The sequence below is a fragment of the Colobus angolensis genome, unplaced genomic scaffold (assembly GCF_000951035.1).
Source record: "Colobus angolensis palliatus isolate OR3802 unplaced genomic scaffold, Cang.pa_1.0 Scaffold71, whole genome shotgun sequence".
NCBI lineage: Eukaryota > Metazoa > Chordata > Mammalia > Primates > Cercopithecidae > Colobus > Colobus angolensis.
The window spans coordinates 3130928-3156460 of NW_012120821.1; the positions used below are offsets into that span (position 1 = coordinate 3130928).

General features: G+C 33.2%; 1 protein-coding gene across 2 annotated transcripts in view; it reads left to right on the forward strand.

Annotated features, from left to right (window-relative positions):
• The window catches only part of GABRG1 (gamma-aminobutyric acid (GABA) A receptor, gamma 1), a 94446-nt gene that overhangs the window by 25430 nt on the left and 43483 nt on the right, over positions 1-25533 (forward strand). For both annotated transcript variants that reach the window (XM_011927346.1, XM_011927347.1), the window contains exons 2-3: positions 10636-10784; positions 24097-24164. In XM_011927346.1, the coding sequence (XP_011782736.1) occupies positions 10636-10784; positions 24097-24164 (217 nt within the window). The remainder of the gene's footprint in view (positions 1-10635; positions 10785-24096; positions 24165-25533) is intronic.

Below are 25533 nucleotides of genomic sequence, written 5' to 3' on the forward strand. Positions count from 1 at the left end.
CAGACTGCCCCTAGTGGGGGATGTCTCCCAGTTAGGCTACTCAGGGGTCAGGGACCCACTTTAGCAGGCAGTCTGTCCCTTCTCAGATCTCAACCTTCGTGTTGGGAGATCCACTGCTCTCTTCAAAGCTGTCAGACAGAGTCGTTTGCATCTGCAGAGGTTCTGCTGCTTTTTTTTTGTTGTTGTTTAGTTGTGCCCTGTCCCCAGAGGTGGAGTCTACAGAGACAGGCAGGTTTCCTTGAGCTGCTGTGAGCTCCACCCATTGGCTTTGTTTACCTACTTAAGCCTCAGCAATGGCGGGCACACCTCCCCCCAGCCTCGCTGCTGTCTTGCGGTTAGATCGCAGACTGCTGTGTTAGCAATGTGGGAGGCTTCGTGGTCGTGGGACCCTCCTCCCACGTGTGGGATATATTCTGCTGGTGTGCCCATTTGCTTAAAGCACAGTATTGGGGTGGGAGTTATACGATTTTCCAGGTGTTGTGTGTCTCAGTTCCCCTGGCTAGGAAAAGGGATTCCCTTCCCACTTGCGCTTCCCAGGTGAGTTGATGCCTCACCCTCCTTCAGCTCTAGCTGATTGGGCTGCAGCAGCTGACCAGCACCGATTGTCCGACACTCCCTAGTGAGATGACCCCAGTACCTCAGTTGAAAATGCAGAAATCACCGGTCCTCTGTGTCACTCGGGCTGGGAGTTGGAGACTGGAGCTGTTCCTATTCAGCCATCTTGCTCCGCCCCCCCCCGAGAGATTAATTGTATATTTTAAAATAACTTGAAGACTGTAATTGGATTATGTGTAATTCAAAGGATAAATGCTTGAGGGGATGAATACATCATTCTCCATGCTGTGCTTATTTCAGATTGTATGCCTGTATCTAAACATCTCACATTCCCCTTAAATATATACACCTACTTTGTACTCAAAATTTTTTTAATTAAAAAAATGATGTAAATGTAGTTGCGTTTGGAGCTTGAAGGATGAATTAGGTGACCATGCATGCCAGATTCTTCCTCACTCATGATTCTGTTTTATATCCAGCTTAATGACTCAGCTGAAAAAATTTTTATAGTAAGCTCCACATGTTTTATTCCATTTACCAAAAAAAAAAAAAAAAAGAAAAAGACTGAAAATGAACTGTTTCTAAGGTCAGGATAGGTCACAAGGAAAGGTGTTAGGTGAGAGAAGAGAAGTTCATATACCTAATTATTGAACTTAACATATTATCCATCCTGAGCTTAATTCAGTTGAGCACAGTAGAATCAAGTGATCGTTGTGTTTAAGCTATGAGCGTTTATGTACATTTGAGTTATTAACAGTGCTCTTGTTATATTATATTATCAGGAAGTAAATCTCACTTTCTTCCAATGCAAAATAGAACAATGGGAAGAAGTTTTGCTTTTCTAACTCTTTGTCAAAGTCTTTTGTAGTATAAGATTCTTTTCATTTTAAATTACAAAACTGCACTTAGACAAACCAAATAAACCAATGTAAATACATAAATGACTAATTATGGAGTATCACTTGGGACCCAATGAAGGACTGATCAACCAAACATTAGGAAAGCTGGGGATGGGGCATTCTTGGTGGCAGAAAATCCTTCTTTCTCTAGTTATGCCTTTAAATGGGCTGCACTACAAATTAGCTATTGCTGCATTTGTTGTTTAAAATTCTCCACTGTCAGGAATGAAAGGCTGGCTAAATTCTGGGGGCTCAGGTGTCTACCCTGTTCTGAGAAAGGAACTGGGGGAATAAACAGACCTGCTTAAGGAGTCTGCCTGTTGGTTGTTTTAATACTATGTCAAAGTATAGTTCAGTAGGTGGTCATACTCAAATGTGCCTATAAAACTAGTCATTTCAGGAAGAAGATTAAAGACCTACTGTAACCTGGAGAAGAAAACAATTCTAGCCATGTAGTTGGTTGGAATAGGACTTCTCACTGGTTTTGCTTTTTGATGATAAAAAAAAAATCAATACAAAGGAAAGAGCATACAGAGATTAACTTGTAGAGAATATCTATCATCTATCTGTCTATCAATCTATCTATCTATCTATCTATCTATCTATCTATCTATCTATCTATCTATCTATCATCTGTCTATATAACTCTTACCTATTTATCTGAACAGGTAAGTAATTTTAGAAAATTGGAAGATTATGTGTCTGGATAGTGTGATGTTGATCAAACCCATATTGGGCATTCAAATTAATTATGGCTGTATAAATATAGTTACAGTTTAATCATGTTATATAGTGTAATAATTTTTCTGAACTTAAAAATGTTCCATCAAGTCAATAATTGTCTTTTTAAAACATCCCTTTTGTTTTGCATATATAGTAACTTAAAATAATTTCCATGTTTTCTCCAAATCACCTAAATGTACAGGCAGCCAAGATAGGCAGTTATAGGACTATTCAAAGTGCTTGGACTGTCTTCTACCACATTATGAAAAAACAGCAGTGTGTATATTTGACTGTATCATTCTTCCTTCAGCCTCAGCAAATTGACTTTTGCTTCATTTTCTTTTGTAAGGCAGTTTGGTTTGATTTTCTTTTTCACTTTCATTTTCTTTTGCAAGCCAGTTTTAGAGATGACCTATATCTGCCAGTGGCACATCTGTTTGTTGATCTTGTATCAATAATTTAGCCTGGCCCTAATTAGAAATGATCATTCTGCCAGCTTCCTCAGATATCTATGGTCCTTCTCTTTGTTTGTGCTTTGGATTTCTGAAGTCTCCTTGTTTATAAAAAATGGAGTTTGGGAATTTGGTTTTCTATCTCCATACTACTTTTGGTTGATTTCTGAAAAAGGAAGGATAGCGTGCCCATTTTACCATTTTCAGGAGGAAGTTCTGAATTATCTTTTATAAATACAGTAATGTTTAATATATATATATATATATATATTCATTGCCTAAGGGTTTATAGAAATATAAACCTTTAAAGTTTGATGAGGAAACTGTGCCTCAAAGATTTGTAATGATTTATTCAAATCCCACACTACCATTAAAAGATTAATACTAATACTTAAGCCTTCTATTTTCCATGAGCTTTCCTCTGGGGGCTGCTTTTAGTTATCTTTGCATCCCCAGCATCCAGAAATGCTGGATGCTCAGCTCACAATAAGCACCTAATAGATATCTGTCAAATGAAGTTTAATAAAATACTTGTTGTATTTGTTTAAAAAGTATTAAAATCCCAACTAGAATGTAGTTTACATAAGGCAAAATGCCCAATACATATAAATAGGTGTTCTATTTTATAATAACTACAGGAATGTAATGCAATGAAAATTAGATACTATTTCATATCCAACAGATTGAAAAAAGGGATTATGTGACTACACAAAATAATATATTATGGCTACATGTAACTTTGTGTCATTCAGGGTTACATAGTTATATGATAAAATGTAATAACTAACTAACATTCGTTAATGTAACATATTAGTTATTACATTTACTACAACAGGGCAATAAATTCATCATAACATTCATAATCTCTGAGGATGGAGAATAATGTAGAGCGTTTTGCTTCTTAAACTGTGTATTGGTTTCACAGACAGTTGATGATTACATCATTATCTACTTTTTAAGAGTTTCTAAAATACTTCATAATTTCCTTTTACTACAACCTCTATGTATATTTTGAGTAGGAGTCATTTCTCTAAGTAACTGATATATAATGTGGTAAGTATGATCATTTATACATTTGAATCATTATAATCATTTTACATGTGAATATAATAATTATATGAAATTTTTGGCACTAAGTAGCTGGGAGGCCTTAGTGAAGTCATTTATATGTTTAGAACTCCAGTTTCTTTATTTTTTAAAGTAAGGAGTAGGACATGAGGATACCTAAACATGCTCTTACTTCAAACATTATATGCTGATAGAAATGCTTGGTGTGGGTGCTGACAATTTAACATATATAGAACTTTGGTAGAGATTACATGTAACTAATCATAACTTGAATTTGGTTCCTGATTGCTATATAAAAAAACATAAAATATCAGTTTTGAGAATGTACCTATACTTTTTGTTTCATTCTAACCACTTATGCTTTTTCTCAGCTATCTAAATGGGCACGAAAAGGGATAGCAAGACCACGCAGTCAACTGTGTTTATTAATATTAAAATAATAGGAGTAGCAAAATGACCCTCAAAATTAAGTCTAGTCAATCACGTTCAAATGATAAGAATAATAGTGGTAGTCATGATTTCTGAACATATTTATTTATTTTGTAATTTTAAAAGGCAAAAATTTGGATTTCTTCATTTAACATATCTGCCTATTATCTGGGTTTTATATTGATTCACTGATTAATTTGCTATTAAAATATTGTTAGCCCCACTTACTTTTAAAAAAGAGGGATATGATAACCTCAGATGGTAGCAATATGAATAACTAAATTTTATAAGTATTTTAATAAACATGGTGGAATATCTCCCTGTGAGGAAATAATGACCAATTAACTAACCCAGAAGTGTTTATGAGGAAGTACCAGTGACAAAATATTTATTATATTTACTATCCAGTGAATTTTCCATACATATACTGAGTACAAGTAGCAACTGTCATTTTTTTTCCAGTGAAATATGTAAATGACCTCATCAATCAATTTCACTTGCAATTATAACTTTTTTTCACACTGTGGAGGAAAATAGTCTTATCACTATTCCTTCAGGGTTTACTCACATTCCTCAGGCACATTAGTAAGCTACTTTGAGTTTCATGTGTGGTTTCTTAACAGATTAATATAAGAAGCTCCCCCATGTATCAGAACCAGGACATTTGTGGTAACCTTTATATGAACGAAATATAGGGTGACTGTATAACCATCAAAGTAGGCCATTTTGTGATGAGAAGCTGCTATTAAAACTAATTTCAGTACAACAAGTGTAAACCAAGATTTTCCTGGGCAAACCTCAAGGAATGTTTACTTTATGCATGAAAAATAGTTTATATTATTTGACTGACTTTCTGTAGGCATATTTTTTTTCTCTAGCAATAAAGATGGATTTTCTTCATAATTTTATGGTGAAGCATGCCTTGTCATTACTTAAATTAACTCTTTGTTATTAATTTGAAACTCTTGTTTGTTATATAGAAGAGTAATATAGTTATTAAAGGTTTTGTTTCACATACAGTAATTTCCTATGTCATCAAAGAAATCTGTATGATACATTAAAATAACTGAGTTTAGTAAGACAAAAGGAAATAATAATCATATACTAAGTGACTCAAAGATTTTCTTTAGTAAATAATAGGTTGCAGCTGAATGTGAGAAGAAATCTTTGAGAAACAGATGTCAAGATGGCCTTAGACATGTAAAAGAGAAATGCTTGGGAAAGATAAATGAGAGGAGGAGGGAGTAGCAAGAGAGGCTTCAGTTAAAAAATGATGTTTGAAACATATGAAAGTAGGGTGGGGGGAGAAGTAGTTTGGATCAAAAGAATCTGAGTGCAGTACCCTCTAAGAAAGTTTTGTCCAGGCAAGTAGGAATCCTCCAACACAAATTGTCCTTCAGAGGGGCTCCTAGTCTAGCAGGAATGGATCTAAATTAATATTCCTACTGTGTTCAGTTATTGACAGAAAGCAGCCTGAGACAGCTTGGGTCTGGCGTAGACTCGGGGCTCATCCTTAGTATTGGCAGGCAGCTAATGTTCTCACAGCAGGAGAACCAAGTGGCAAATTTTCAGGACAGCCACAATAATTTTCTTAAGAGAGTATGATATTCTACCTCTCTCTCTAAAATACTCGATTTAGTTATTCATTTTATAATTAGAACTTTATTTCAGAGCACTATATGGTCTATAAGAAGAAGTTCATTCTTAGGCATTCACATCAAATTAACTCTTTTTCACATATTTATATTATACAATGTGTACATGAAGATTTCCAGATACTATTAACACAAAAAAATTCTATGGTCTCACTAGTATAGAATATTGAGTGTATATATTATTCTATTTTTCCATCAAATCTTTTAAGCCACTTTATACATAGATGACAATTTGTTGTCAAAACAAATTGTTTTCTGTGATTTTTCATGTAATATTAAATTATGAAAATAATTTGATGTTTTTGCAGACTCTCAACAAACAATAGATGTGTATTTTTTGTTATAAAATCATGATTTAAACATGCTCTTATTGTTTAAAAATTGTACCATCATAGATAATACCACGATAAGCATCTTAATGTCTGATGCTTTTCTGTGTCATTTGATTGAAAATGTTTTCTCCTTTATTAGAAAATGAGACCACCTAGATCAAGATCATAATTTCATTTGTCTTTGTAGTCCTAGCACTTGGCACATTTTTAGTACCCGGTATTATCTCTACAGATGGATAAAAACACTGGGTCAGAGATTGACATCACAGTGCTTTTTTTTTTTTATCATACAGTGTGTAACTCCTTGAGTTTATTATTCTACCTTCTCAGGAGTCAAGAGCTGAGACTACCCTAGCCACATACAATCCAAATGTGTCTGCTGATTATGTACTATAGGTTTTGTTGTGGTCTTGTGAATTAGGAAATTCAAAACTGAACCACCCTAGATTATTCAATAAAAGTATACATTGTGCCAGGAAAACTTTAAGGAGGCAGAAAATATGTCTTCAAATTAAATCAACATTATTTTAAATTATGAGTCTATTGTTTAATAGTTGTGTGTCCTGGAAATTCTATAATCTTATATTTTCTCATTTTAAGGTAGGTATATTAATTTTTAAGAAATTCTCAGAATTTTATGTTTTAAAAAATCATACCTGTTTCTTCCAAATAAATAGTTATCCAAAACGTGTAACTGCTGCAAAAATCTTCCAGCTTCCAAAAAAAATCAGGACATCAAACACACTGTAAGTACTATGGTTTTAAAATTATGATGCACTTTTCAATCACCAAAATAACACCAATGTAATATTGAAAGTAATTCATGAATATTCTGAACATAACTTAGATAGCTTAGAGAAAAGATGTAGATAAATTATCTATAATGAAATTTCTTTTATGTTATTGTCAAAACTGAGGAAAGATAACTTTGTAGTATTATTGAGGTCAATTTTCATATTACCTCTCTACCACCTGAAAAAAGGGCAATATAAATTACTATCAGCCTGTGGATTTTAGATTACCAAAATATTGCTAATATTAAAAAAAAACAGAAAAAGCTTTTTTTTTTCTAAAATCTTCCACTTGATTCAATCAGTATTCAAGGAAAGATCAACTGCTTATATGTGTAGTGGTCTGCCATACCTACCAGATATTTCATTCGATAAAACTGAAATTTGGAGGTGAATGAAAACCTAAAATGTAAGTTATCACCAATATCTCAACAAGTCTAATTAGGAAATCAAACATTCCAGAAGCACACACCAACAGGGATTCTTAATACTTCAGTATTTTTTTACTTTTATTTTAAGTTCAGGGGTACATGTAAAGGTTTGTTAGATAAACTTGTGTCACGGTGGCTTGTTTTACAGATTATTTCATCACTCAGGTATTAAGCCCAGGCCCCATTAGTTATTTTTCCTGATCCTCTTCCTCCTTCCACCCTCCCCACTCTGATATGCCACAGTGTGTGTTGTTCCTCTCCATTTGTCCATGTGTTCTCATCATTTAGCTCCAACTTATAAGTGAGAATATGTGACAACTCAGTATTTCTAATTCCTCAGCTTATATGTATTTATTTACTGAGAGAAAATAATAGGAAATTATTTGAAGGAAATAATATAACAACATTTCTATACTGTACACAAGTTTAGTAGAGCAAAATAATTACTGTAATGATGTACCTAAGTAAAAATATGTTAACTGATCTGTTCTCCAGGAATCTATATAGGGTTATAAGTGAAACTTTATAATTACTTTATAATAATGCATCCTTAGAAGTACAAGCTCAAAGTATTTTTACTCATATATAAGTGTATCTCAAATTGAAAACAATATTATAGTGTGCCTATTGTGTAGTGTAGGTATCAGAGCCCCAGTTCCACCAGAGTAGCCCCAGTTCTACCAGGTATCAGAGCCCCAGTTCTGAATAGATACTGTAGAAAGCATTAGGTATGTACTGCTAGAGGAAAACATATCTTTGAATTATATGTGAATAACTGGAAAATTACAGAGTTTACTTGATTTTACCAAGTTAATCCACTTTTCACAGAGTTTTTCTTCATTTGCAAAGTAATGCAATATGATAATAGCAGAAGGACCATAGGTTTTGGGGTCTGAGAGCTGGTCTCTGACTACTAGAAAGCTTTCTTGAGGTTGCATAAATAGCACATTCTATGTGCTTTAGTGATATATTTACTTGAGGGGGTCAGAATTGTTTTGGCAGAGATTTTGCTAAGATTGTTTAACTAAAGTGTTGGTGGTGGGAGAAACTGGTGAGATTTGGAATAGTGGAACTGAGGCATATGTTACTTAACATCTCTCAATTTGTATTCTCAAAGCATTACAAATAAAATTGACCATCCGGAGGCTATCTGCCAAGACACATTAGGTTGTGCTGTGGTAACAAACTACTTCCAAATCCCAGTGGCTTCCAACCCTAAATGTTTATGTCTCACTCAGATTACACGTCCATTTTAGTTCAGCTGTGGCTCTGTCCATGTCACCTTCACTCTGAGTGTGAAGTAATGGAGTAGCCTCTGAGTATGACTGAGTATCACCTGGCAGAAGGACAAGAGATATGTAATAAACTTCACTGCTATTAAACCCACTGCTTAGTAGTGATGCATGTCAGTTATATACCATTAGCCCAAATCAATCACAGGGTCAGACCTGAGTTCAACAGGACAGGAATGTATAATCCTCCTACAGGAAGGATTATTACAGATTACAGGAAAGTTAAAAGTTAGTGGGGTGACAAGCATAATTATTTCACAAGAAGAGGAGAAACATTGTTAATAGTACAGTTATTAATCTATGGAAGATAACTATTAATATAATTATTATAAAGATGAAATAATATAGTAAATTCTTTGAAAGTAAAATTTTAGTTTATGCTGTTAAAATCTCATAAATTTTTTTATGTCAATATAAAGATTTTAACTTCACAAGCATCTGCATAAGTATCTTAACAAAAACATCTTCACAAAAAACAAATAGAGGGCAATGTGAATCTGATGAGACAATGAAGTCCCCCAACGCTCCAACCATCGCACAGATAGCCAACAAAGCAGATGTGATACCCAGGTTGTTACAGCTGATATCTGGGAAATGGAACTGAGAATTCAGAATTTGTTTGGCCACTCCACTTTCTTTCACAAAATGAGAAGGCAAGCACCACAAAAATACCAAAGAGGTGGCAATCAAAAATAATAACACTTCTCTCAAGGCCAGGGTAGTCCAACATAAACATCTCAGACTGGCCTGTTCTCTTGTATTCTCATGCTTGATGTATTTCTTAGCAATTCAAATTGGCTTGATAGGTTAAGGATAAAATGAGTGGGGGCTACATTTGCTAAGGTGTTTAGATTCAAAGCAAAAGAGTTCTGAATAGGTACTGTAGAAAGCATTAGGTATTTACTGCTAGAGGGAAACACATCCTTGAAATATATGTGAATAACCTGGAATATTACAGATTTACTTGATTTTACCAATGTTAGTGTTTAGTTTTTTGGACCCCTTTTCACTGGAGAATGAGAGATTTCCTAAAACAGGTGTGTTGTTAAGTCTAGAATGACCTTACTCAAATGAAGATAGGGTTACCTATGGGCAATAAAGAGAAGAGTAATTTATTACTTTTGATGAATTTCTTTATTACTGGATGTTTCTATCACAATTCAGAAGTCAGCTGAATCTTTTCACTTTTAAGCACACAGGTGTATAAGAAAGCAATCGTTGGAGAGGTAATGCTTGAGTCTCAGTTTTGCTGATAAACAGATTTGTGTTTTTGCTATTTTTCTGTGGTCTTCGGTTTTCTCATTTATAAAAATAAGGAAGAGAGTTATTTGCTCTCTCCAATATCACTTCTAATAAAACGTGATAGTTATGCTTCCTCCAAAATATATGTGCAAGATGAGTCACCTATTGATAATCTGATGATCATAAAATCTTTGACAAAGTTCTTGGAAAAAGATGGCTGGGTTCTTCTGACTTAAAAGAAATGAGCAACAGTATGTACAACAATGTTTTCCTTTTTATTCAACCTTTCTTTACTCAGTTTTTCTTAATTCTTCTTTTCTACCCATCCATTTTCTATACATTTTACCAGACTAATTATTACATCTTTTCCTGTAACTCTTTACCTTTTAATTTTTATTTTGGTTGTGATGGTTTAAGGTCACCACATATGGGTGTACAGATCATATGGTATGCAAATTTAGGGGACACCAGTCATATTTTGGGGGAATAATTTTTATGAATGTTAATGACAGTTGTGGGAGTGCTCAAAATGTATTTTATTATTTTAATATTGTGTATTTCTTGCACAGAATTCTCATTTTTTGAGTATTATGTCAGGGCACTTTGTATGACAAATGTGTTGGTCTTACTAAATATAATGTTATTGTGTAATACCTTTTTATCTGCCATTATGACTTTCTTACTCAATTCTAATATCCTTAAACTATACTTTCATACATGATTTGATTGAACTTTCTACCATCCATTTTTTCTTTGAATTATTTAGTGTTGATAAGGCAGATGATGAAGATGATGAGGATTTAACAGTGAACAAAACCTGGGTCTTGGCTCCAAAAATTCATGAAGGAGATATCACACAAATTCTGAATTCATTGCTTCAAGGCTATGACAATAAACTTCGTCCAGATATAGGAGGTAAGTTTGAGTTACCGTTCTGGGAATTTGGTGACTCTTAAACATATCATTACTGGTACTATTTTAATCATTTATTTCTTATTCTTTGAGTGTGTGATATATGTCAGAAAATCTGCTGAATTTGAGGATTATTGGTTGGAATGGTCACTAATGTTTTGAGGAGTTCATAGTCTGAAATAAGAAAAAAGAAAAAAATGTAATTATTTTCCAACTGCTACAACAATATCTGACAGAGTTTTGATAAAACTGCCTAAGACTGAGAAATACTTCATAAAAGAGCTAATATTTGAAAGATAAGATACAGAATAATGAGCATTTTTACAAATAATGAATATTTTACATTCTCATTTCCAAAATTATAATTTTTCATGCCATATTGCACTGGGTAAGACTAGAGTATAATGTTGAATAATCTCAAATTGTTCCTGATACCTAGTAAAGCAATCCCTATTTCACTAGTAGGTGTGATGTTTGCTTAAACATCTTTTTTAAGGGCAGTTTTTTTTTTTTTTTGGTTACATTCTCTTCTTATTTTGCTAGGGTTCTTTCTTTCCCTACACATCTAAAAGTATGTATGATGTGAAAACACAGACAGGTTTTTTTCCTAGGTATATAAAAATGTCAGAAAGCTAGAGAGAAATGTGTTTAAGAAACTGAACGGTGACAGGGAAAAGAAACACAAGGGAGAATTTTGTGCTCAACCCTGGCATCATATATTAGTAGTATTTGCTATGTACCTATACGGACAGTGAATTTCTTGCATTTAATTAATGTTTGTTTTATTTTAGTATTTTGGAAGTTTCATGTTTTTGTTCTAGTTTTACCTTCATACTTTTAATAGCCTTAGTCTTTCATTTATTAGCTCTTTACTCAGGATTCTCAGTTGTTGTTGATATTATTTAACTCCCACATACTGTCCATACAACAATTAATGATCTTTTTCTATTTTTTTCTTCTCCTTTGCTTTATTATTTTTAATTACATATTTTCTGCTGTGTCACAATATGTACTATTTGTAAATTTGTTTAACAGCATTTTCCCAATCTTTGTTTTAGTCTTTAGGCTCTATCAACGTATGCTAGAGGCTATAATCTTTAGGAAGCTAACACAAGAACACAAAACCAAATAGAACCCATTCTCACTTATAAGTGGGAACTAAATAATGGGAATTCATGAACACTAAAAAGGGAATAGCAGACACTGGGTGGAGGGTGGGAAGGAGGGGAGGAGCAGAAAAGATAACTATTGGGTAATGGATTTCATACCTGCGTGATAAAATAATCTTTACAACAAACCCCTGTGACATGAATTCATCTATGTAACACACCTTCATGTGTAACCCCAAACCTAAAATCAAAGTTAAATAATAATAAAAAAAATTCTTATCATTGGTCTATTTTGCTAAAGTTATTTTAGTCATCTCTTTATTTAGTAGATTTTTCAGAAAGTTGTTATATGTAAAAATTATTTTTCTATTGATTTGAAACTTGAAGTACTTAGTGGCTACATAGAAAATCCTCAATTGATGTTTTCTTCCACTGACTTTTCACTTTCATAGCCTAATCACACTGGTAACTTGCTTTGTGTGTTATTTTCAAAAAGTCTAATGCCAGTCTGTTATTCAGTCCTTGTAATTTACTTAATCTTTTTTTTTGCTCCCGCAAGCCTTTAGGATTTTTTAAGAAAGCTTTCAAATGAAGTATTTTCTTAGTGTATATTTCCGAGTTGTTCAATTTGGGTAAGCATTTTTCTAGACACTGTTAAATTATTTCAAAATGTAATTTCAGGTTTTTTTTCAACCTTGAGAAAAAGCATTTACTTATGTATGTATGTATTTATTTAGGAATATAAAGTTGAATACTTGTTCTGTTACATTGTTTTGGTTTTCTTCTTCATGAATTCCCACTATAGGTGTGTTAGTCACACTTTGCCTGCCTTGTATCTGCACAATATTCTCTGTGACTTTCTGACTTCTCTTTATGTCATTTGTATTCTCTTCATTTTTTTCCTGCCTATTATTAAGCTGTTTTAGTTGATTCATTGGTGACCACCATAATTTTGTCTTTTTCTTCTTTTTTTTGAAGTTCAACCAATTCTTTATTTATTTTTTCCTTTTTGTGTATGTATGTGTGGGTGAGAAATGTATTTATCTTGCTTAGTTTCTGAATTATTTTATTCAAGGTGATTTTTTCTTAATTCTAAATTTTGATTTGAATATACTTAACTGTGAGGAGTATTTTCTTACAGTTTCTTCTGCTTATTATTTTGTGTGGGAATTTTCCACAGTTGATTCATATTGGATCTTGATATCTTATTTCTGCAATAACTATTTTGTTCTTTTAATTTTGTGGTTTGTGAGTGTTCTACAAGATCTTATCTTATTGATGTATTTTAATGTAATGATAGCAAAGTTCAGACTGTGGATTTGATTGTGGTGGGGCAGAAATTCTATTACCTCCAATTCATTGATTCTTCTTTTCCTTGTAGAAGCATGAGGTACTCCCCTTGACTTTTCCTTGTCACTATACAATTTCCTAAGCTCACTTCTGTTTTTGTTTTTGACATTTTTCTTGGCCCAGAAACAACCTATTTTGAATATTACTCTTTTATATCACACATACTTGTAGATACTTTTCCTCTTAGTTCTTGTACTGGTCTCCAATACATTTAAATACTTTCATATTAATGGTACACTTACTTTCTTCAGTGGATTTTGGGATCTACCTTAGGCCCATCATGGACTCCCTTCTGTCTTATACAGAGCCTATTTCAGGCTGCTGTGCCCACCATAAACTGTTGCCTTAGAGTAGAGGTGAGGCAATGTTTGAAAGATTTATTTCCATGATTTGGTATTTGGGGTTTTATTTGTTTGCTTGTTTGACTTTTATATTCATTTTGAGGCGTGGGCATTTTTTATCTTCAAGTTATGCTGAAGATTTAATTTTTGTTTACTTCTATTTTTCTGTTTTTTTTTTTATACATTTTTGAAGAAAATATTGGGAGATGAAGACACAGGGAATTTATGTAAATTTTCTCATGTACTGCTTTAGACTTTTACAATTTATTTCTTTGTAATTTCTACTTTGTCACATGCAGTAGTTAGTGAATATTGTTTAATTTCAAAAATTAGCCTGTATTCTATGTATATTTTTGTTATTGGTTTCTACATTAATTTAATCTGGGTCTGAAAACGTACTTAAGTCAGATTTGTAATTCTTGTTGCTCAAATAATCTATACATCTACTGAAAGAATTGTGTTAAAAATCTCTGACTACAATGGTTGAGTTAGCTTTTTAAAATATTTTTAGTCCAGTAAGATTTTGCTTTATACACATTGAAATTGTTTTAGGTACACACAAATTTAGGACTGTTATGTCTCCTTTTAAAAAGGAAGTTTAACTTTTATTTTTATGGATACATAGTGGATGTTTATATTTATGGGACACATGAGGTATTTTTATATACACATACAATGTGTAATAATGACAACAGGATAAATGAGGTATTCATGTCAGTGTTTATCATTTCTTTTTGTTACGAACATTCCAGTTATAATCTTTTGGTTATTTTTAAATGTATGATATATTGTTATTGACTGTAGTTATCCTGCTATGCTATCAAATAATAGATCTTATTTATTCTATTTGACTATATTTTTATACCCATTAACCATCCCCACTACCCCACCTCACTACTCTCTGGTAAACATCATTCTATTCTAACTCTATGAGGTCAATTGTCAGGATGTTTAACCCCTATGAATGAGTGAGAACATGTGATGTTTGTTTTTCTGTGCCTGGCTTATTTCACTTAACATAATGTCATCCAGTTCTATCCATGTTGTTGCAAATGACAGACTCTTACACTTTTTTGTGGCTGAAGAGTACTCAGTTGCATACATATACCACATTTTCTTTGGGATGGTTACACCTTCTGTTAAATAACAGTTTTATCATTAGGAAACAATCATTCTGGTCTGTAGAATACATTTTGCTGTAACATTTAATTTGATTGATATTATATACCTACATTTGTTTTCTTTGAGTTATGATTTGACTTTTTTTTTGTTTTTAAGATGGAGTTTCGCTCTTGTTGCCCAGGCTGGAGTGTAATGGTGCAATCTTGGCTCACCACAACCTCCTCCTTCTGGGTTCAAGCAATTCTCCTGTCCCAGCCTCCTGAGTAGCTGGAATTCTAGACATGCACCACCACGCCCAGCTGATTTTGTATTTTTAGTAGAGACGTGGTTTCTCCATGTTGGTCAGGCTGGTCTCGACCTCCTGACCTCTGGTGACCCACCCGCCTCGGCCTCCCAAAGAGCTGAGATTACAGGCATGAGCCACCACTCCTGGCCAATTTGACTTTTTAATCTTTTTTCATATTTTAGTTTTCAGTATTTTTGTGTCCTTCATTAAGTAATTTCTTTTAGGAAATATGTATATTGCTTCTGTTTCCTAGTTATCAAGTCTGACAATTACTTTCTTTTAAATAGAGTGGTTAATGTAGATATGTTTAAGCTAAAAATTGAATATTTTGTGTTAAATCTACTACCTTTCTATTGTTTTCTGTTTTGTTAATCTACTTAATTCGTTTTCGCTATTCTTCCCTTTTCTGAATTGATTAAATATTTGTAGTTTGATTTTATCCTTCTATCATTGCATTGTATACATATTCATTTATAAATTTTAGTCAGTAAAATATGCACTGTATTACATTTAATCAGAAATCAGTAATTATCATAATTCAAAGAAATTTCAAAGCTTTTTCCATAAACTACAGAGTCATTTTGCTATTATGTCCATATATTTTATTCTATATTTATCTGAAATACCAAAAGACAGGATTACTATTGTTTTTAGGTGTTTAAAAGCAATTAACTTATACCAATAAATTATCCTTTCTGGTGTTAATTCCTTTCTTAAATACCCTATTTCCACTTATAAATATATTCTCTGCAGTATTTCTTTTGGTGCGAGTCTCTCGAAATGGAATATTTCAGTTTTATATGAAAATTATTTTGTATTGCTTTCATTTTGAGTATTTCCGATGGATATGGAAACCCTGTTATTTCCTTTCCAAACTTCATAAATATCACTCAATTTTCTCCTGACTTTAGTATTTCTGTTGGGGAGTCACATTTCAACATTAATCTTGATATTTTGAAGATAAAATGTATTTTATCTCTGGATAACTGCAACATTTTCCTAGTCTTTGATTTTCTACCGTTTTATTACAGTGTCCCTAGATTTGTTTTGTTTCATATTTATATTGAGGAGTTTACAGGGCCTCTTTATTCTGTGGGTTGAAACATAGCTGCTTTTGAAATTCTCGGCCTGTATTTCGTCAGGCATTTTTCTTCTGTCTCAATTTCTCTGCAACTCCACTGCGGGTATGTTTGACTTCTGCCATGTCATTACATCTCATACGCTCTTCTATAGTTTTCTCTCTACTCTATTTATGTTTCAATCTGCTCTTTATTACAGACCTCATTTCCCATTCAGTGTTTCTCATTTGTAGTATTTACACCCAATTTTTAAATCATTTTCAGGTATTCTATAATATTTGCAATCCTTTCATTTATTTTCTTATATATATATTAACTGAAGTTATTTTAAAATCTTTGATCATTACAATGTCTTGATAACTTGAATAACTTTATAAAATTTTATTTTCCATTGTATCTCTCTGTTTAAGGTTATGTGGTTGTATTTCATGGAATGTGTCTTAATTTCATGTTGAATGCGAGTAGGGTATGTGAAAAATAATGGAGATTCTACATGATATTATTATCTTCCAGAGAGGACTTAATGTTGTTTCGATAGTGAGATTGAGTAAAGAATATCACTGTCATTTGGTCAGAACTAGCATAATTTCCTTGGTAAAACTTTTATTTTGCCTAAGACCCAACCATTTGAGATATATGGACTGACAGCCTGAGGTTTGTTCCAGGATCCTAGCTCAACTCTCTTCATGTTGTTTTAGATGCTTAGGAGCTGCTTATATTTGGTTTGTCAGCATCACATATGTACAATTTAGGAAACAAAAAATGCCTTGAGGAGAAATCACATGTAGAATGTCCAATTAAATTCTGTGTGTGTGTGTGTGTGTGTGTGTGTGTGTATTCCAGGGAAGTCCTAGCTATCTTGACAGTCCTTAATTTCAAGTTTGTCTCTCCAGCCAAATAAAAGAGCTAAAAGTTCTAAGCTGCTCTGTTCTGTTCAGTCACTATTGCTGTGCTGTCAAACAGCAAATATATCAAGGGGAAAAAGTGGCCAAAGAATAATGTAGAACTCACCTCATTTTCATTATTTTCGGGAAACTGTTACATCAAATTCGAGCTATCTGGTTTGCTCTGCTTTCTTCACTATCTGTGTGTTTTTTTAAAAAAAATACATTTCATAGTTGTCTTTATGGTGGTGGATATTTTGATATCAATTAAACAGCAAAGGAAACATCAGAAGTCTGTATTTCTGTTTTACTCCTTAAACTCTACTATTATTATTTTGTGTCTGTTTTCTCTCATGTAAGTTCCCTAAAACTATAAATCACTGTGTTCTTAATTGCTAAATCAATGCTTAAAATATAAACCAGGTTCTCTTAATATTTACCAAGTATTTGTAGAATAGAATCTATTGTACATAGTCTTTTTTAGTCCATGTGAGGTATTTTGATAGTTGCCCTGCTCCATGAGTTTTGCAGTTTAAGTACATTTATTTCAGATCAAGCTATAAATGTTCAAATTTTATATCCACTTGGGATAGCATCACTGTGTTTAATACATTAGGTTAAATATGTCCTGAATACCTTGATAACTGTATCATGCATAGTGGCGTTTTTTTCTGTGCATCTGACTGTATATACATCATAGGTGACTTAATGTTGAAATAATTTTTGTATGTATAGCTTTCTGTCCAAAATATGTTTCAGTACCCTTTGTCTTTGGTGTTGCCATGAAAACTTATATAACCCACTTATTGAGGTTTTCTGAACTTGATGGAGAATTAACATTAAAAGGTTTTATTCATCCAATTAAGCTTCTATTGCTTTATGATGAATATCATAAATGATGATGAATATCATGTGATGAATATCATGCAGTGGCGTGATCACAGCTGACTGCAGCTTCAACCTCCTGGGGCTTAGCTTAGCTGATCCCCCCACCTCAGCCTGCAGAGTAACTGGGACTAGAAACATGCCACAGCCTGCACAGCTAATTTTTGTATTTTTTGTAGAGACGGGGTTTCACCATGTTGCCCAGACTGGTATCAAACTACTGAGCTCAAGCGATCTGTCTGCCCCAGCCTCCCAGAGTGCTGTGATTACTGGCATAAGCCACCATGCCTAGCCTATTTTCCTACTTCTTAACAACTTTTCAGGTAGATTCTATGACTTTCTAGACAGTTTCAGTTATTTAAATAGTTCAACCTAATATAAAAATTTAATATCCAGATTAAAAGACATCCTCTCCTGAGACACAGGGAATATAAGCCCCGCTAGGGTGACACTGTGGGAGTCGGAGAATGGTAAGAAAGGGAGTAGTGTGGCCTGTTGTTTTTTTCCATCTCTTTATCTCTTCTGTGTTTCTAGTGATGGGGACATGGGGGAGATATAAAGAAGACTAGTCTATGTGTTTTAACTGGGCATAGTTGCAACCTTAGTCTTGTTACTAGTTACTTCTTTTTGGGATAACACCAACTGGCCTTAGGTGTAAGTTAAGGGCTAGATGTATAAATAATGACTTTTATGGTTAGGAAGTATAAATAATTTTTGTTGTTTTTCATAGGCGTTTTATATGGCTCAATTCCCTGGCTTAGGAAATCTGGATGCTTATCTGTATCTTCCACCTGCCTTAACTCCTTTCAGCAGCAATCTAGTCGGAAGATATGTGCTGCTGATGCACAACTCTCTTGAGGTCAAAAAACCTGTGAGATGCTGCTAACCAAGTTATTTTCTTTTGGTGTGCTTTATACCCACAAGAAAACAAAATATCCTAAAAGTGCTGAAGAGTAGGTGTGCAGCTCTTCCTCTGCTTATTTTTCTTTAAATCCTATCACTTCTAGTTTTCCTTTTCCCCGATCAGGCATGGGAGCAACAGCAGGTTGCCAAGTCTGCTGTCTAAACATATATTTAAGTAGAGAATGAGAAAGCAGTCTTCAATTTTCCTGAGAAGACATTCTAGGGAGTACACACACACACACACACACACACACACACACACACACACACACACACATATATATATATATGCCATTTAAATATAGATATATGGGGTTTGTGTGTATTTTGTAGTGGGATATACACTGTATGACACCTGTATTGTAGGTGCAAAAAGTAATTTATAATGAAATATTTGACATTCTATATGAAAATGCTGAGGTTTAACTACACTGAAGGAAATTATGAAGCTACCAGATGCTTGCATTTATACAAAGAATGACTGCATATTGGAAAGCCCACATAAATCAAGAGATATAAGTGTGTCTTATCAGTGACTCCAGTACTATGAGCAACATTGTAGTTGGTGATATGGCTAGGTAAAACGATGTACAACATTTTGTAAAATTCAGAACAAAATAAATACCATCTTCCTGTGTTTTATTTTTCAGGAATTCCTGGCAAACACAAAAATACTTTGTGGTTACATGTAAAAAAACTTATCTTCTAGGTTCGGACTATAAGGCATACTGTTTTATACTGTTTTACCTACAAGAATGCTAGACAGGATATTCAAAATCTTGTTAAATGTGGGACAATTTTTCATCACATATGACTGTTTTATGAAGTTCTAGGACTTCATCCACTAAACACTATTACTAACAATCCCAATTTTTGTGACGAACACAAACAGCTGCCCAGAAATTTTCAAAATAATTTACAGGAGACATGGTGTTCTCATTGAGAACCACTGGTGAACGCTGTTCAGTAAAACTTATTGAAATGATAGAAATGTTGTTCTGCATTGCCCATTTTTGTAATCTCTGACCACAAGTGGCTGTTCTGTACTTGAAATGTGATTAGTGTGCCTACGAAATATTTTTATTTCATTTAAATGCAATTAATTTCTATTTAAATTTAAACAGCCATATGTTTCTACTAGCTATAATATTAGACTGCTCAGCCTTAAGAATCTACTTATCCCTATGCACCTTTTCATCCATATATATCTACATGTAACCTGAGAAGGTTGTCAAGTGGTGTTTGACATTTCCTTGTTAATTAAGGCCTCAGAAGTATCTAAACTCAAGCTTGGCATCTATCTTTGGGTCAAGCACCTCTGCTGTATAGTCTAGGGAAACTGGAATGTGTTAATCATACTTATTTCAAAGTCTATATGTGATATGGGCCTGGAGTTTTCCTTCTTGGGACATGTTTATAAGCTCTACCATTTAATAACTATAGCCTTTCTGTTCACTAGATCAATATTTTATTTTCTCAATTTTATAACCTGTAACATTATTTTCATTTTTATTTACTTTTGAAAAATTGATTTCCTACTGATTTTTTCCTGATTCATGGATTATTTTGTAGTGTTACTTAATATCTAAATATTCAGGGATTTTTAAAGATATATTTTTTGTTAATAACTCCTATTTTAACTTCGTTGTGGTCAGAGAATATACTTATATTATTTCAACCTTATATAAGCATGATACAATAATCAAAACCAGGAAGATAATATTGATACGTTACTACCAGTGAATACTTGGCCCCACTTCCCAATTATCTTAATAACATATTCACAGAAGGATGATTCAGTTCAGAAATAATATTACATTTTTGTTGCTTCACTAGTGAATTTCAAAAAATATAGAAGAAAGAACTACTATAAGTCTTACACAAATTCTTTCAAAGAAATAGAGAAAGGATACTCAACTCATTTTATTAAACCAGCAAAATCCTGATAACTAAACCATACAGGGATATTACTAGAAGAAAAAATATACACTCATATCTCTCATGAATGTATCAGTTGAAGGAAACAGTTGGTACATTTATGAGAAGCGATTATTTGCAGATAAAAACAGTTGACTCCCTGAAAAAACTTTCAGAAAATCTTCATAGAGGCTGCTCTGCCTATGGAGTAGTCATTCTTTTTTCCTTTGTTTTCTTTAAAAAAAAAAAAAAAAACACTAGCTTTCACAATAAAAGAAAATATTCATAGAAATTTGAGTAGTTGGATAAAAAGAAATCTGTATATGGGCAAGGATCAGAAGACAGTCCAAAAACAATCAGTTGTGTAAGAGTGCTCACACTAGGTGGTTGCTTTCTTTCTTGAAGTGTACCTATGTCATTTACGAACAATAATATACTCGGTTGAATGAAATATTTAAATTTGAAGTAAAATTTATATAACATAAAATAAAGAAAACATTATGTATGATAGCTACAATATCTGAATAAGTGGGACTAATTCTCTTTTTTAAGGCCTATTCTGTGACAATAAGAAAGCCTAGGACATGGATGCAGCTGGAAACCATCATTCTTAGCAAACTATCACAAGAACAGAAAACCAAACACCGCATGTTCTCACTCATAGGTGGGAACTGAACAGTGAGATCACTTGGACTCGGGAAGAGGAATATCACACACCGGGGCCTCTCATGGGGTGGGGGGGAGGGATTGCATTAGGAGATACACCTAATGTAAATGACAAGTTAATGGGTGCAGCACACCAACATGGCACAAGTATACATATGTAAAAAACCTGCACGTTATGCACATGTACCCTAGAACTTAAAGTATAATAATAATAATAAAGAAAGCCTATAAAACTCTACAGGATTAGAGTTTTTAATTGACCTAAATTAGTTTTAATATACAAAAGTGACCGAAAATCTACATAATCTGCTAAAGGTATCTTAGTTAAATTAGAATAGTGTGTCCAAGAAAGCAAGGTTAAAATAAATTATAAAGAAAATATTTTTAAAATCTATTGTGGTTTATCTTTTCTCACTGATATACCAATTACCCACCTCTACATTTGGCTCTCCTAATTATTGCCTTTGCTACTTGGAATTTGAATGCGGAAACTTCGTTGATCACACTGCTTTTTTCTTTTTAAAATTTTAAATTTTTCTACCTGTTTCTATTTTCTGGATGTTCTTTAAATTGCCCTGAACCTCTATTCTTTCTATATACTGACTCCCACTGGGAGAATATCTACTTATATCCTGTGGAGCAACTTAAAGCAAAATACTTAGAATAATAGCACAGAAAGAAATCTTGCAAAAATAATCCAGTGCCATCTCTACCTGCCTTCACATACATATATATATGTGTGTGTGTGTGTGTGTGTGTGTGTGTGTGTGTGTTTGTGTGTGTGTGTGATTTGCCATGGCAGTACACGGTTTTCCCATGCATTGTTATGCTATTGCAAAAAAGAGATCTTTGATCTCCATGTGTATTGATGAATTAAACATAGTCTGTGCTTACTTTCAAGATGTTATTTAGAGTCTGGAATGACAATTCTCTGTCAGTTTTATTTTTCTAGTTTTAAATTAAAATATAATATTTTAGTTTTTGAACATCACTCATATCTTGCAATTGAATAAACTTTGGATTGAGAAAATGATAGCACTAAGAAAGATTACTTAGTCAATTAATGTTACTCGTAAGTATTGTTCATAGTATGAATCAAAGCAACAATGAGTCATTATTAAGAAGCAATTACAGGTTTCTGGGGTTTTTTTCTTAATTATATTTTAAAGCATGTCACCAGTCGTGATTTCAAAATTAATACGAAATATTTTAGTCTACTTTCCGGTTTATTCGTCTTTGTGGGTTGGTGCTGCAGATTCAAGGATCAGATCAAATAGCATGTCAGGTTTACAAAATGGTAAACAGAATAACTCAAAAAGATTCGTCACAGCTTTCAAATGCATATTTAACAATTATTAACTAAGTATCATCTATATTAGTAGCGGTATTGAACTTACTGATGTGATCCTTCTTTTGTCTCATTCTGGGTGCACTTGCTCTAGGCGCATCATAATATACTTCAGTGTCTCTCGTTCTATGTAACTCATGCCAAAATGCCAAAGTTAATGTTTTTCTAACGTATATGTTTATAATTGGCTAAGAAACGCTGATATCAGGAAACCAAGATGGTTAACTTATATCTATAACCTTTGACATCATAAATGTAGAAAACATTTATACTCTAAAGAAAATTGTCCCAGGAACAATTTCTCTCTCAATGTAGACAATGTTCAGCTTTGAGTATGTAAAATAAAAGTAGGCACTCGACATTTGCTGATTTATCAGTTTAACTGAAAAAAAAATCTTATTATATAAGAATGGTGTATTGTTTGTATCAGTTATAATCACTTATAAGTGGTAATCAACAGACTTACAAATGGAACTAATAAGTCTATTGTCTTGTTTTTCATTGACTTTCATAAAAATCATTCTGTTAATCTAACTATAATTAGCTTAATTTTATATTTATTGGCTATAATTCATAGCTAGTTAGAAACAAATTAGAAACAGTTAAAGCAACTCATCTCAGAAGTCATCAGTCTACGTTACATTGTAAAACCTTCTATAAAACATATGACCTACTTTTATTTAAGATATCTAAATGATGGCTAGCAAAGGAATTGCATTTTCAAGTATTGTGTAGATCTAGAAACATAGTTTTGTATGCTAAAATTAAATCTGTGTTATTAAATATGTATGCCATATAATAAAATTTTTGCTTGAGGAAAAACAAACTATATAAGTGTCATGTGTTTTATTAAGTGTATTTTTAATTGCAAGGGGTAAAAATATTATTCTAAAATTTGATAGACATTGTTTTGCAAAATGCTTCACGTTTTTCACTGAAGTTTGGTAGCTTGAGGGCTCTGTCAGATTGAAAAATGCCAAGGTCTGGAGACTGAGACTGAGTAGATATTCAGTCTGGCAGACTTGTGTGTGTATTAAAAGAATAAGTACATCTTGCCTGGTCAATCACAGAATTGCGATTATGAGTGAGAAGTACTCCGTCATATAGGAAACATGGATGAAGTTTGAAAAAGATAACTGAGCATGTATGACTAAAAACATGCCACAGTAACAGAAACTTTCAGTCTGCAAGGTCATTTTTCTGCATTATCTAATGTGCTTTAACTCTATATAATTATCTGTGACTGATTTGCAAAATGTAAAGATTGTTTTTATAATGGCTACATTTTCACATTTCATAATAAAATATGTTTTATGGTTGAAATGGTAAGATGTAAGTAGTTATTAAGATTTCTTTAAAACTAAGATTTATTTAAAACAATATCTAATCATATCTTTGACCATTATTTTTGTTGATATTTTGCAGTGAGGCCCACAGTAATTGAAACTGATGTTTATGTAAACAGTATTGGACCAGTTGATCCAATTAATATGGTGAGTAAGAAATATTAAAAATAATTATCTGCCATTGAGATCTCTGAAGTGTATACCTCCAAAATAGAATTTGCAAGTGAGTAATTTTTTATACTTAATTCTGAATGAATTCAGATCAACATGTACAATTACTTTGTGCCAGGTATTGGCAACTGGAGCTAAACTACACCTGTATCTAAGAATCTGTATCTTGTTATTCCAATGTGCTGTGTTTGGTAGAACTATGCAAGGGCATAACAGATTATCATCTGATCCACCAAGAAGAGGTCCCTGAAGAAATCTGGAAAGAAAAAAATCAGAAAGCCTGAGGGGAAAGTAGTCAATCAGAGAGAGAAAACAAATGACTTACTGGCAGAGAAAGCAGTATGCACAAAGTCACAGAGGAATGAAACAGCCTGATAAGATCAGGGGAACTTCCAGCAATTTGATGTTACTGGAATACAAAGTGCAAAGTAAGGAATTGAGGCAACAGGGATATTAAAGGATCTTATTAAGGACAGTCTTGTAAGCCATCGTAATAGGAAGCTTGTAAATTGTATTATGTATAAATTATATCCCTTGTGATAAGAGAAATGACAGGAAACATTTTACCAGGGGAGTGTCAAAGGCAGATTTACATTGTTTAATACATTTCTCTTATAGCAATATAGAAGATGGAGGTAAGAGTCCAAGTTAGGGTTACAGAGACCCATTACAGGTTATTTTATTAGTCTGGACAAGAGATCTTCAAGGGCTTACCTACTGCAGTTGCAATCAAACTGGAGATGACAATAATAAATTTAAAAAAAAAAAAAAGTAATTTTTTGAAAATTTGGTGACTTATTATGTGTAACCTGACTCCAAGATATAGAAATGAAGATGCTTTGAAGATGGTAGAGTTATGATCAGACGTAGGAATACAGTGTAGGCCTATGTGCCCCAAATCCTCATGGTCCATTCAGGAGGAACTGTCCAGCAGCATTTTGCCTTATGGATCTGCTATCAGGGAAGATGTTAGCACAAAATATAGATGTAGATGAGAAAGAGAAAGAAGACAAGAAGAATATAATAAAGCTTAAGACATCAAGAATGTGTGAGATGATCTAAGAGAAGATTCAGATTAAGAAGATCACAGATCTGAGGACCAGATGGTGTAATGAGATGAATGTATATGAAATATAGTTGCCAGAAAGAGAAGCACAGAAAGGGGACATATTCAGAAAAGTCAGAAGGGTAGGAGCAAAAATGAGAGAAGATGGTATTACAAAATCTGAGAGAGTAAAGACGTTAAAGAAGGAGGGAATCATAATGAATTACAAATGCACATGAGAATACAATAAAATGGATTCGATTGTGATAACTGGCACTGGCAAGTAGGTGGTGTTAATTA